This window comes from Odontesthes bonariensis, chromosome 9 (genome assembly GCF_027942865.1).
Source record: "Odontesthes bonariensis isolate fOdoBon6 chromosome 9, fOdoBon6.hap1, whole genome shotgun sequence".
NCBI classification, from domain to species: domain Eukaryota; kingdom Metazoa; phylum Chordata; class Actinopteri; order Atheriniformes; family Atherinopsidae; genus Odontesthes; species Odontesthes bonariensis.
In genome coordinates this window covers 1,005,793-1,019,936 of record NC_134514.1, presented here as the reverse complement: position 1 = coordinate 1,019,936, position 14,144 = coordinate 1,005,793, and the positions used below count along the sequence as shown (strand labels likewise).

Here is a 14,144-nt window from a genome sequence, read left to right as displayed (position 1 = left end):
TTCAATTCCTTGGAATCGTTTTGCAATTTTGCAAACGATTCCCTTCCAGTGCAGCCAGCAGTCAACAGTAAACATGGCGCGGTACAAACGCTCGAAAGTTTGGTTCCACATCCCTAAAAAAGACGACAACAGGGCAACTTGCAAAGTGAATATTTCACCAAAGGGAGGAAATACTACCAACATGCAATAACTATGAATGAATGTCGCTTTTTCGATCTGCTCCGGACTAACGTTGGTGAATCTGAACCCAGCAACGTTAGCAACATTAGCAATGTTAGCATGTCCTCGGCTAACACTGCAGGAAACTAACTAACAAACACTGCCTATCATGTTAGCAGCATTTGCCTGATTGTAAAAGCTGCTGTTAGTAACGGTTAAGGTTAAATGAATGCCTTCTCAGGCATTACATTTAGATGAAATCATGAGAGACAGAGCCTGACTGGCTCAGAGCCAGAGGCTGGTGGTACTACCCCCAGTTCACCTCTACCTCCAGCTTCTCCTTTCACCAGAGCAGGAAGAGTTAAATTACCCAGGCCAGGATAGACCAATGTGGACCTCACCGTTGTTGGGTTTGTAAGGTCACGACTCGTGTTAAACAAAGTTGATGCTAATCGACCGGTTTTCCCCCAAATGAGAATCGATAAGGGAACCGATAAAGAACCGAATCGTTAAGCAGAATCAAAAATGGAATTGGAATCGTAAAAATCTTATCAATTACCATCCCTACTCATAGATAACTTTGACTCTTTGGTTGTCAGGCCCAGTCATGATAAAGCAGGAGACATGGTGCCTCATCCATGAGCACATTCACATTCTCTTAGGGGCTTTTTTTAACTGGTTCATTTCCTGAAGGCACACTTGGACTCTTTTTCATTGTTACCAACCATCCAATGCAGATGGACTCCAGATACTGTGCAGTGTATTTACTCATTAACCTTTATATTATTGTAATTTCTATTTCACATGAGCACCACCTTCTAACAGGCTTCATTACTTTTTACTGCAAAGTAAACTCTTGCGTCATCTGTTGGGGCAGCAGCATCAGAACCAGGGACCTAAAAAGACTCAACAACCTGATAAGGAAGGCTGGTTCTGTTCTGGGGACGACTGTGGAACCTCTGGAGACAATAATGCAAAGAAGGATTTTGCATAAAATCAAGAGAATTATGGATAACCCTGAACATCCTCTCCATGAGACTGTTATCGGAAAACAGAGTCTCTTCAGTCAAAGGCTTCTTCAGTTTGGATGCAAAACGGAGCGCTACAGGAAATCTTTCCTGCCCACAGCCATCAGCATCTATAATAACTCCTTGATTTAATTGAGCTACATCAACATTTAATTTCCCTCTGGGATAAATAAAGTATTTTTGAATTGAATTGAATTTGAATGCTGGTAGGAATGAATGAGCCGGTTCCAAAGTCAACCTAAAGCGCTGAGAGAGGACCAAGGGCTGCAGCTTGGGCACCACCTGCTGGTGGTTAAGATCACCTACCTGTTACAGCAGGTTACACAGCAGCATCACTCCTCTGTGGACGACACCCTGAGCAACCAAATGTCACATTAAGCCTGATTTCATGTCTCAACCTCAGCTAATAAATGTAAATGTATTTTATTTCTACAGCCCTTTACAGACAATCCTTACGATGTACCAAAGTGCTGTACAGCAGGTGAAAAATAAAGAGAAGAAGAAGTAAAAACAAATAAAAACAATAAAAGAACAGTGAAAGTAAAGTACAACAAAATCTAATCAGATAAAAGTGTCATCATGCTACTGGGTATTAAAGCCATCCTAAATAAGTAGGTTTTTAGCCCAGATGTGAAGAGGCCCAGGTCAGAAATAAGACGCAGCTGGACGGGGGGCTTATTCCAGAGCCTGGGGGCAGCTTTGGGAAAAGGCTCGCTCACCCCAGGGTTTGTATTCTGACCTGGGCACTTCCAGCAGAAACTGATCTGCTGACCTCAGAGCTCTACCAGGACTGTTAAAAGCTCAGATAAATACGACGGGGCGAGGCCGTTAAGAGCTTTAAAAACACACATTAAAAGGTTAAAATCAGTTCTATAAAGGACAGGAAGCCGATGGAGGGAGTTAAGAACAGGAGTGATGTGCACACGTCTGTTGGTGTTGGTTAAAAGACGGGCAGCAGCGTTCTGCACCAGCTGAAGGCGGCTGAGAGAAGACTGGGAGACGCCCACATAAAGAGCATTAAAACAGTCTGATCTTATGAACTTATCAGGGCATGGACGGCTTTCTCAAGGTCATGACCACTTAAAAACATTTTAACTTTGGCCAGGAGACGCAGCTGGAAAAAACTAGTCCTGACGACCTTGTTCATTTGTTCGTCCAACCTCAGGTCAAAGGTCAAAGGTCACTCCCAGATTTCTGATGGTTGAACTGAGCTTTGAAGACAAGGTGCCAAAGCCAGCCGTCACAGTGTCCCCAAACACAATGCATTCAGTTTGGTCATCATTTACATGAAGAAAGTTTTGGGCTTAAAGCGATACTCCGGAGTAGATTCACCCTGGGGTTATTTGAACCGTGATATCCAGCCAAGTAGCCCAGCCGCAGTTTTTTCGATATTGGCGGAACATCAGCTGAGTTACTGAGTTATCCCGAATAGCTTCGTACAAGGGTTAATGGATCCTGGTCCGTATCTCCAAATTACCACACTAAAATCACATGCCATGACACCAAAGTATATGCTATATTCTACATGTTTTTTTATGAATTTTTATGTTGTAGAGTTGTGAAATTATTTTATCAATGGAGAAACTGAGCAGCCTTGCTTTGTTGTCTACAGTAGTAGATCAACCCTCATCTTATTTTGAAGCTCCCTGAAGTGACGTCGACACAGCTTTAGCAGCAGAGAAGCTATCAGGCTTGTGTTGATAATAATAAACTCCTTGACTATGTACAAACTTCCAAATGCATCGTTTTGTGAGGACAGACCATATTTGTATCACTGTAGAAGTTTGGTGTCATGGCATGTGATTTTAGTGTGGTAATTTTGGAGATACGGACCAGGATCCATTAACCCTTGTACGAAGCTATTCTGGATAACTCAGTAACTCAGCTGATGTTCAGCCAATATCGAAAAAACTGCGGCTGGGCTACTTGGCTGGATATCACGGTTCAAATGACCCCAGGTTGAATCTACTCCGGAGTATCGCTTTAATATCAGCAAAACAATTAAACAAAGAACATTGTGCACTGTTACTGTTTGGCTTCAATGGTAGATAAATGTGTAAATCGTCTGCATAACAGTGGAAAGAAAGGTTGTGGCTGGCTATAATTGATAGCATGTACAACGAGAAGAGGATAGGGCCAAGAATAGATCCTTGAGGCACTCCACAGGAGAGAGGAGCACTGATAGAGGAAAGGTCACCAACCATAACGGAGAAGGTTCTACTGGACGAGTAAGACGCAAACCACTTCAATGCAGAGCTGTGGATGCCAACATAATTACTGAGATGTGACAGGAGGACTGCATGGTGAGAGTAATCAGATTACAGCTACAGTTGGGTAATTCTCCTTGGATATATGGCGGTGAATGAATGGGATCAGAGGCACAAAGCGTGTCATACCCCGGTATGATAGGTGGCGCTGTACCCATTCCAGCTGTTGCTAATAGAGCCACTTCCTGTTGACCTCTGCACCACCAACAACAACAACAAACTCAGGCATTGGAGAAAGATGGAGAACGCAGAGCCAGATGAAGCTACGTCCCTCTACATTTGGTCTGTGATGAGCTGCTTGTTGCACAAACTCGATGCCCAACGGAGCATTCTCCATCGCGTTGTTTGTTTGTTTCTGACGGCGACAACAACAGGAATATCGTCTCCTTTGACTTCCGGGTCACGACCCCGGGAAAACATCTGGAGCATGCGCAGAACGCAAAGTCTGATTCACCACGTGCTTCAGCGTCTACAAGCAGGTTTAGAGTGACTTTCAACCCAGTTATCTCGGGGTCTGAATCCCATCCGATCCAGTTCTTAGTCAGATTAAGGTGTCTACATGCACTTAATAACTCAAGCTGTGTTCCAAACCGCATACTTCTCCTACTACTCCTACTAACTTTTTGAGTTAGTATGCGAGTTTGAGTAAGCGAGAAGTTCCCGGATGCATACTAGATTCTCCTAAATGTTGGGTATGCATCATGAGGTTACTACTCATACTCAAACTACCCAAGATGCAACGTAACGTGACGTGGCCGATCGTCATTTCCTGTCAAAACGGCAGTTTCAAGCTAGCTACGAGGGCAGGTTCACTTCCTGTTTTCAGAACAAAAGCACCAATTGTATGGTAATGGCTTTCCCTATGATAAAAGGCAACGGGTATTTTATTTTGTGAAAATAACCGGAAGTGCGTTGCTCACTGCGGCTAGCTTTAGTAGCGCCGAATTCGTGGGAACTAAATGGTAAACAGCCGGTATTTTGTCAGGTTTTCAACACGTTGGGGATCTAAACGACTACTTTCTCACCTGAAAATGTTTCAAATGTTGCTAAAGTTTACAGAGTTTAGAGCTTAAGGGAAATCAGCTTCAGGCCGGCTGATTTCGGCTCGGGCAGGAGCGCAATGCATTGTGGGTAAACGCTCTGCATACTGTCTGATCGAGTAGTATGCAGTATGCAGTATGCAGTATGCAGTATACAGTATGCAGTATGTAGTATGCAGTATGCAGTATGCAGTATGTAGTATGCAGTATGCAGTATGCAGTATGCAGTATGCAGTATGCAGTATGTAGTATGCGGTATGTAGTATGCAGTATGCAGTATGCAGTATGCAGTATGCAGTATGTAGTATGTGGTATGTAGTATGTAGTATGTAGTATGCAGTATGTAGTATGCAGTATGCAGTATGCAGTATGCAGTATGTAGTATGCAGTATGCAGTATGCAGTATGCAGTATGTAGTATGCAGTATGCAGTATGCAGTATGTAGTATGTAGTATGCGGTTTCGAACACAGCCTCATTCTCTGAAATCACCCAAACCCCCGTTCACTCCCATTATATCTGAGCTCTGACTTTTACCTTCACGTTTGGAGGTAGATTTAGTCTAATTCACCACGTGCTTCAGAAAAACTTTTTTTTAATATTAATATTTCTTTCTTCTCTTCTTCCCTTGTCTGTGGGGGTATCTGCACATATTCCTGAAACTTTCAGCCAATGGCAGCGTCGGACAGAGAACATTAAAGGGCAGAGTCGGCGGGTTGACGTACAGACGGAGAAGACGTCTTCAAGCTGCCGACACGTTCAGAAACAAACTCCAGACAGCAACAGGTAAACGGCTCCGTGCTCGGCTTTAACCGGCAGAACTGGTTCAGCTGGTTCAGCTCCAACTCTAACTTTCATTTCTTCATCCTCACATCCGACACAGGAAGCTGATCTGATTTCTCTGCACATACGTGACATTATGTTGGATTTCTTGTGTTTTCTCCAGCATCTTCATCTCTGCTCTGAGGAAAGCTGAACTTCTTCTGCTCTTTTTCCCTGTATGAGTGTGTAATATCTCTAAATGTTTAAGCTGCATTAGGATCTGGGCTTCCTCTTTAGAATAGAAATAGAATAGAAAAATACTTTATTCATCCCCCAATGGGGGAAATTCAAAGTATTCAAGTAGCTCAACATTTTTTTAAATATTTACAATGATTGTATAAACAACAATAATAATACCAATTCTAGTAAAAAATACTACTAACTAATAATAATAATAATAATAATAAATGACTAAATAAACAAATAAATAAAGCTTTAGTAGTATTGCACATTGTCAAAGAAATTAAAATAAAACAAAAAAGCAGATCAATAAAAATGACAAATAATCAAATAAACGACGAGAAAAATTGAGAGCTACACAGACTTGCTGCCGATAATAAAAACCAAATCTTTAGTCAGTTTCTGTCACTTGTGGTGCTTCCTTTCTTGTGTTATTAGAATATTAAAAAGTTGTTTCAGCGGTGAGCAGCTGGGAGGGTTTTTAGTCAGATCAGGAAAGCGGCTGCAGGCCTCATCGTGCAGGAGTTTGGCTTTTTACAGGCTTCATGTGTCAGTTCTGTTCCAGAACATTCTGTATCTGTATTCAGATTAAAACAGAGGAGGGATGGATTCCATCTACCTGCTCACACAGGGAACAGGTGGCGTGTTTACTGGGAAAATGCAGTGATTCCACCACAAGTTCAGTCTCAAATCAAATCAAATCATGTCCAAAACAGTTCAAAGTGCTTCACATAAAATAAAAGCATTGCAGCAGGGAGTGCAAGAAGCATTAAAATACATAAAATAATATAAAGAGAAACAAATAAAATCATTTAAATGATTAAAAGAATATAAAGAGAAAGAAATAAAATACATAAAAGAATATAAAGAGAAACAAATAAAATCATTTAAATGAATTTAAAAACCAGCAACAGTCCAGATAAGTTCAAAGATAGCGTGCAGATTTCATGCATAGACACATGAGAACAGAAATGTCTTTAACCTGGATTTAAAAATGTCTCCATTTGGTGAAAGTTTAATCTCCACTGGCAGTTTGTTCCACTTGTTTGCAGCCAGTGTTGTAAAGTAACGAAGTAAAAATACTTCACTACTGTACTTAAGTATATTTTGGAATACTTTGTACTTTCCTCGAGTTTAAAATTTTTTGACAACTTTCACTTTTACTTCACTATATTTCCGAACTTAATTGCATACTTTTACTCCATTTTCATTGTTCGGTTTAGTTACTTGTTACAAAAAAAAAGAGTTAGGGAGAGAGAAAAAACGCAGCAGTGTTCTGACCCCATGCATGTTCTGCCTGCCCAAAGACGTGGAAATTCTATCTTACAGAAACTCCCCTTTTTTAGGTTTTACGGTAGTTTTATGAAAAAGATGCCAGATAAGCTGCAGTTCCCTCCCAACTCTTTTTTCTTTTGTATAATGAGCGGTTGTGTGTGCACCTCCTACAGCTTGTGAAGTTTAACAGCTTTTTTTCTTGGTGATGTTGGCCGCATTTTCTGTACTGAGTTATTTTATTTATTTTTTAGAAAGCTTTACAAAAGGGGTTTCAAACTGGACTCCCTCTTCAGATGCCAGATAAGCTGCAGTTTTCTCCTATTTTTTTCTTTAAATTTTGTTTATAATGATGGCAATAACAGTAGCAGCCTCTTTTGTTTCATTTTTTTCTTAAAGGTGTAATGTACGCCTCATTTTCAGCAAGAAGAAAGAAAAACTTAAAGGTTCACAAAGTTTGTATTTTCTGTCTAAACCTGGTCTAAATTTTGCCTGCACTTGGTTGTGTGCAGATTTTAAGTGTATTTGACCTTCAAAGTTTACCCAAAATATAAAAAATGTCATTCAAACTGCATTTGCCTTGTTTACTTTTTACTTATACTTTTCATTACATTACTTAAGTACATCTATTTTTACAGTAATTCTCATACTTAAGTACAAGACGTTTCGGATACTTTAAGACTTTAACTCGAGTAACATTTCAGTCAGTGACTTGGACTTTTACCAAAGTCATATTTTGTCTCAGAGCTCTGCTGGCTTTATATTCTCTGAACACATCACAGATTGTAAACCATCAGCAGGCTTTTAAAATCTATTCTGTGACTGACTGGAAGCCAGAGTAAAGATTTTAAAGCTGCTGTGATGTGTTCAGATCTCTTAGTCCGGGTTAAAACTCCAGCAGCAGCGTTCTGGATGAGCTCCAGATGTTTAATGCTCTTTGTGGGAAGTCCAGTTAAAAGAGCATTACAGTGATGGAGTCTGCTGGAGATGAACGCATGGATGAGTTTCTCCTGGAAACCTTTCATTCTGCTGATGAGGGGATTTTCTTTTAAAACCTTTGAATCTCTCATCAAATCTGTTCAGATTCATGTTCCATCTCTCCTCAGTTTGAGCTTTAATCACTGAATCCTAAACCGTATTCTTTACTTGACTTGATCCAAACAGGTTTCGATGCTGGGAAACGGACGGATCCTTTAATTTTTTTTGTTTTAATTTTATTATTATTTTTACTTATTTATTATTAATTATTTTATTTAGTCATTTATTATTATTATCAGTTAGTCGTAGTATTTTTTACTAGAATTGGTATTATTAATGTTGTTATTAATACAATCATTGTAAATATTTAAAAAAATGTTGAGCTACTTGACTAATTTGAGTTTCCCCCATTGGGGGATGAATAAAGTATTTTTTTTATTTCTATTTCAGTTGATATTTATTCATTTATCAGATACATTGATTCAAATCCTTCTGTCAGCATCAGCAACTAAATCTGTTTAAAGAACAGACTCCAGGTAGAACTGGCCCACAAATCCAGAGTCAGAGTGAGTTTGCTGTGTTTGGCTGTTACAGCAGTTAGACCCTTTAAGATGTATTAAAGTACAAATAAAAGCTTTTTAAACTATGAATATTGTTTTTTTGGGATAGAATTGGACACCTTTGGTTAACATGTGAACATATTCAGATTATATTATTATTATATTATAGATTAGAAGTTTGGCTGTTGAGGCTGAGCGGTGGTGAGGTGGTCAGCACAGTCTCCTCACAGCAGAGGGTTCCTGGTTCTATTCCCGGCTGGTTCTCCCCGTGAACTCAGAGAAACCGTTAATCAAATTAAATCAGATCAAAGCCTCAGAATGGATATTCCTGGCCTCAGTTATTTCTTTGCCTTCATCAGGAACTGGGGGTCTCTGGGGGTCTCTGCTCTGCTGGCAACACATCTGCATTCTCCCTTACTTATATTGATTGATTGATTGATTCTTATATTGATTTGTTTCCTTTATTTTGTTTGTTTCCATCAGGCTCATCCTACAGCTGCAGACCAGCAGGGTTGAGCAGGGTTCAGCAGGGTTCGGTAGGGTTCAGCAGGGTTCGTGAGGGTTGAGCAGGGTTCAGCAGGGATCGGTAGGGTTCAGGAGGGTTCGGTAGGGTTCAGGAGGGTTCAGGAGGGTTCGGCAGGGTTCAGCAGGGTTCAGCAGGGTTCAGCAGGGTTCAGCAGGGTTCGCGAGGGTTGAGTAGGGTTCGGTAGGGTTCAGGAGGGTTCGGTAGGGTTCGGCAGGGTTCGGCAGGGTTCGGCAGGGTTCAGGAGGGTTCAGTAGGGTTCGGTAGGGTTGAGCAGGGTTCGGTAGGGTTCAGCAGGGTTCAGTAGTGTTGAGCAGGGTTCGGCAGGGTTCGGCGGGGTTCGGTAGGGTTCAGCAGGGTTCAGCAGGGTTCGGCAGGGTTCGGCAGGGTTCGGCAGGGTTCAGGAGGGTTCAGCAGGGTTCAGGAGGGTTCGGTAGGGTTCAGCAGGGTTCAGCAGGGTTCGGCAGGGTTCAGGAGGGTTCAGGAGGGTTGAGCAGGGTTCAGCAGGGTTGAGTAGGGTTCGGCAGGGTTCGGTAGGGTTCATCAAGGTTGAGTAGGGTTCGGGAGGGTTCGGTAGGGTTCAGGAGGGTTGAGTAGGGTTCGGCAGGGTTTGGTAGGGTTCAGCAGGGTTCAGCAGGGTTGAGTAGGGTTCGGCAGGGTTCGGTAGGGTTCATCAGGGTTGAGTAGGGTTCGGCAGGGTTTGGTAGGGTTCAGCAGGGTTCAGCAGGGTTGAGTAGGGTTCAGCAGGGTTCAGCAGGGTTCGGTAGGGTTCAGGAGGGTTCGGTAGGGTTCAGAAGGGTTCAGGAGGGTTCGGCAGGGTTCAGCAGGGTTCAGCAGGGTTCAGCAGGGTTCGCGAGGGTTGAGTAGGGTTCGGTAGGGTTCAGGAGGGTTCGGTAGGGTTCGGCAGGGTTCGGCAGGGTTCGGCAGGGTTCAGGAGGGTTCAGTAGGGTTCGGTAGGGTTGAGCAGGGTTCGGTAGGGTTCAGCAGGGTTCAGTAGTGTTGAGCAGGGTTCGGCAGGGTTCGGCGGGGTTCGGCAGGGTTCAGCAGGGTTCGGCAGGGTTCGGCAGGGTTCGGCAGGGTTCAGGAGGGTTCAGCAGGGTTCAGGAGGGTTCGGTAGGGTTCAGCAGGGTTCAGCAGGGTTCGGCAGGGTTCAGGAGGGTTCAGGAGGGTTGAGCAGGGTTCGGCAGGGTTCGGTAGGGTTCAGCAGGGTTCAGCAGGGTTGAGTAGGGTTCGGCAGGGTTCGGTAGGGTTCATCAGGGTTGAGTAGGGTTCGGGAGGGTTCGGTAGGGTTCAGGAGGGTTGAGTAGGGTTCGGCAGGGTTTGGTAGGGTTCAGTAGGGTTGAGCAGGGTTCGGCAGGGTTTGGTAGGGTTCATCAGGGCTCAGTAGGGTTCAGCAGGGTTCAGGAGGGTTCAGCAGGGTTCAGGAGGGTTCGGTAGGGTTCAGCAGGGTTCAGCAGGGTTTGGCAGTGTTCAGGAGGGTTCAGGAGGGTTGAGCAGGGTTCGGGAGGGTTCAGGAGGGTTCGGCAGGGTTCAGCAGGGTTCAGCAGGGTTCGCGAGGGTTGAGTAGGGTTCGGTAGGGTTCAGGAGGGTTCAGCAGGGTTCAGCAGGGTTCGGTAGGGTTCAGGAGGGTTCGGTAGGGTTCAGGAGGGTTCAGGAGGGTTCGGCAGGGTTCAGCAGGGTTCAGCAGGGTTCGCGAGGGTTGAGTAGGGTTCGGTAGGGTTCAGGAGGGTTCGGTAGGGTTCGGCAGGGTTCGGCAGGGTTCGGCAGGGTTCAGGAGGGTTCAGTAGGGTTCGGTAGGGTTGAGCAGGGTTCGGTAGGGTTCAGCAGGGTTCAGTAGTGTTGAGCAGGGTTCGGCAGGGTTCGGCGGGGTTCGGTAGGGTTCAGCAGGGTTCAGCAGGGTTCGGCAGGGTTCGGCAGGGTTCGGCAGGGTTCAGGAGGGTTCAGCAGGGTTCAGGAGGGTTCGGTAGGGTTCAGCAGGGTTCAGCAGGGTTCGGCAGGGTTCAGGAGGGTTCAGGAGGGTTGAGCAGGGTTCGGCAGGGTTCGGTAGGGTTCAGCAGGGTTCAGCAGGGTTGAGTAGGGTTCGGCAGGGTTCGGTAGGGTTCATCAGGGTTGAGTAGGGTTCGGGAGGGTTCGGTAGGGTTCAGGAGGGTTGAGTAGGGTTCGGCAGGGTTTGGTAGGGTTCAGTAGGGTTGAGCAGGGTTCGGCAGGGTTTGGTAGGGTTCATCAGGGCTCAGTAGGGTTCAGCAGGGTTCAGGAGGGTTCAGCAGGGTTCAGGAGGGTTCGGTAGGGTTCAGCAGGGTTCAGCAGGGTTCGGCAGTGTTCAGGAGGGTTCAGGAGGGTTGAGCAGGGTTCGGGAGGGTTCGGTAGGGTTCAGGAGGGTTGAGTAGGGTTCGGCAGGGTTTGGTAGGGTTCAGTAGGGTTGAGCAGGGTTCGGCAGGGTTTGGTAGGGTTCATCAGGGCTCAGTAGGGTTCAGCAGGGTTCAGCAGGGTTCAGCAGGGTTGAGCAGGGTTCGGTAGGGTTCAGGAGGCTTGAGTAGGGTTCGGCAGGGTTCAGCAGGGTTCAGTAGGGTTGAGCAGGGTTCGGCAGGGTTGAGTAGGGTTCGGCAGGGTTCGGGAGGGTTCGGTAGGGTTCAGGAGGGTTGAGTAGGGTTCGGCAGGGTTCAGGAGGGTTCAGTAGGGTTCAGCAGGGTTCAACAGGGTTCAGCAGGGTTCAGTAGGGTTCAGTAGGGTTCAGCAGGGTTCAGCAGGGTTCAGGAGGGTTCAGCAGGGTTCAGCAGGGTTCGGGAGGGTTCGGCAGGGTTCAGGAGGGTTCAGCAGGGTTCAGCAGGGTTCAGCAGGGTTCAGCAGGGTTCGGGAGGGTTCGGCAGGGTTCAGTAGGGTTCAGTAGGGTTCAGTAGGGTTCAGCAGGGTTCAGTAGGGTTCATCGGGGTTTAGGAGGACGTGAGGATGGAGCCATTGAAGGACAACATCTCCTCACATGAATATTTCCTCCTCACGGGCTTCAGTGAGATCGGAGTTCTGAGGCCCGTCATCGCCATCCTGGTCCTGATCATGTTCGCCGTGTCGCTGTTTGCAAACTGCCTGCTGCTGTACGTCATCGGCTCGCGCAGGAACCTCCACTCGCCGATGTGCATCCTCATTGGCTGCATGGCGTGCATCGACCTAAGCCTGCCGCTCTGCTTCGCGCCCAGCATGCTGCTGAACATCCTGCTGGACTGGAGGGGCATCTCTCTGACTGGCTGCCTGCTTCAGATGTACTTCATTCACTTCTTGGGAACTTGTCAGTCCACCGTGCTGCTCTGGATGGCGCTGGACCGCTACTTCGCCATCTGCATGCCGCTCTCCTACCACGACCACATGTCTTTACCGAGATTCCTGAAGTTTGTGATCCCCCTTTTGGTCAGAAACGTGGTGGTGGTGTCGGCGGTGGTGGCGCTGGCCGGCTCGCTGTCCTACTGCTTCAGGAATGAGATCCACCACTGCCTGTGTGAGCACATGGCCCTGGTGGAGCAGGCCTGCGGAAGCACTGCCATCAACAGTCTGGTGGGCTTGCTGTCGGTGTTCTTCGTCCTCGTGCTCGACTTCCTCCTCATCACGACCTCCTACATCATCATATTCCACTCGGTGTTGGGTTCGGGTAAATCCGGGGCCAAAGCCCTTCACACCTGCATCACCCACATCATCGTGATGGTGGTCGGTCTGACCTTCGTTCTCACAGCTTTCCTATCGTATCGGATGAGCAACAGTTCTGCAGGCAGTCGGGTTTTCGTCAGCATCTTTTACCTGTTCTTCCCGAGCTGCTTCAACCCGATCATCTACGGCATCAGAACCACCGAGATAAGACAGCACATCCTAAAGATGTTTTCATCCTGTCGCCTGGCCCAAACTGTCAATTAACCGCAGAAGATCATTTCATTTTGTCCGTGAAAAACCTGTTTTTGAACTGAAAAGTATTCCTGTTTCATCATTTAAATAGTTTAACACGAAGAACATATTTTCTGAGAAGGATTTTTTTTTTAATTGATTTTGGGGGCTTTTTATGTCAATTGTTAAAATTGGCCTTACTAAATGTACTTTTCCATGATGGACACGAGACAGGACCTTAACTGAGACCTCAACTGATCCAGAGAATATGAAGACAAAACAATTAGCCTGGGAAAGCAGGTGCAGAGGCACACAAACATTTTTTGGCTTATTCAGAGACTATGACGAAGCATGTTGAACCTACTCATATCCAATCATATTGAAACAATAAAGCATGGAAATACAAAATGTCATCGGAAATCGAGGCTCTGTCTGACGGATTTCTTGCGAGAGTTAAAATGAGTCCAGTGCTGATAAACTCCATTTGTTGCCAGAAATAAAGACTTCATTTAACTTGAGATTACTCCGGCTTGTTCTTGAGCTTCCAATGAAAGAATTGAGCTAACACTTTGATGGACATAATGGACAATTTAAGGGAGACAGGAAGCAGGGGGCAGAGAGAGGGGGAATGACATGCAGCAAAGGGCCAGCTGCAGCGAGGACTGTAGCCTCTGTACATGGGGCGCCTGCTCAACCCTTTACACCACCGACCCCCCCTGTGAGAAGGATGTTAAGGAGAAACAACAGCGAGCTCTCAGCAGAATAATTCAGAAAATATCCTCCAATCAAAGTCTGTGATCACTTAATGAACTCAAATTGTTTCCAGAGATGTCAGCACACTGAGCTGAACAGTAAACAGGTGAAACTGTGCGCCATCATCACACCTGCGTACCGGAGACCTCACCTGGGACGACTCATCGGGTTCGACTCTGTTGTTCTCTGATGAAGTTTCACAGATTATAATGTTGAGGCTGATTAGTGTGAGTGGATGCTCAGTGAAGCCTTTCACTCATTCTGTAACAGCTGTTCAAAGCTGATTTTCTCCTCATTCATCTTCCTCTTGATGCTTCTGTACAACATAAAATGGTGATGATCTGCGAACACATTGTTCATAAAGAAGTAATAATTAGGTAATGTAATTTAATCATTTAATTACCAAAGTAATAACCAGGTAATAACATGTGGTACAACAGGTCTATCTTTGATGACATTGTAATAAAGGGCCTGAAACCAAGAAAAACAAAATGGTGATTTATGAACATCCGAGGGACGGCGAATTCCAGCAAAATGGGAAAATGTGGGAAAATTGTGGATGGGAAAATGCATTGAATACTCAAAAATAGGGCTGCGCAAACTGCCAAAAACTGCCCTATTTTAGAGGCCTTATAACTCAGCCATAAAGCATAAGACAGACCTCATTCAAAGTTTATATGTATTATATCAAATGTAATGT

General features: G+C 45.3%; 1 protein-coding gene across 1 annotated transcript; it reads left to right on the top strand.

Moving 5' to 3' along the window:
* Window positions 1-11,773: 11,773 nt before the first annotated feature.
* On the top strand, window positions 11,774-12,724 carry LOC142388970 (olfactory receptor 52K1-like). The gene has a single exon (XM_075474521.1). The coding sequence runs from the start codon at window positions 11,774-11,776 to the stop codon at window positions 12,722-12,724; it is 951 nt and encodes a 316-aa protein (XP_075330636.1).
* Window positions 12,725-14,144: the final 1,420 nt, after the last annotated feature.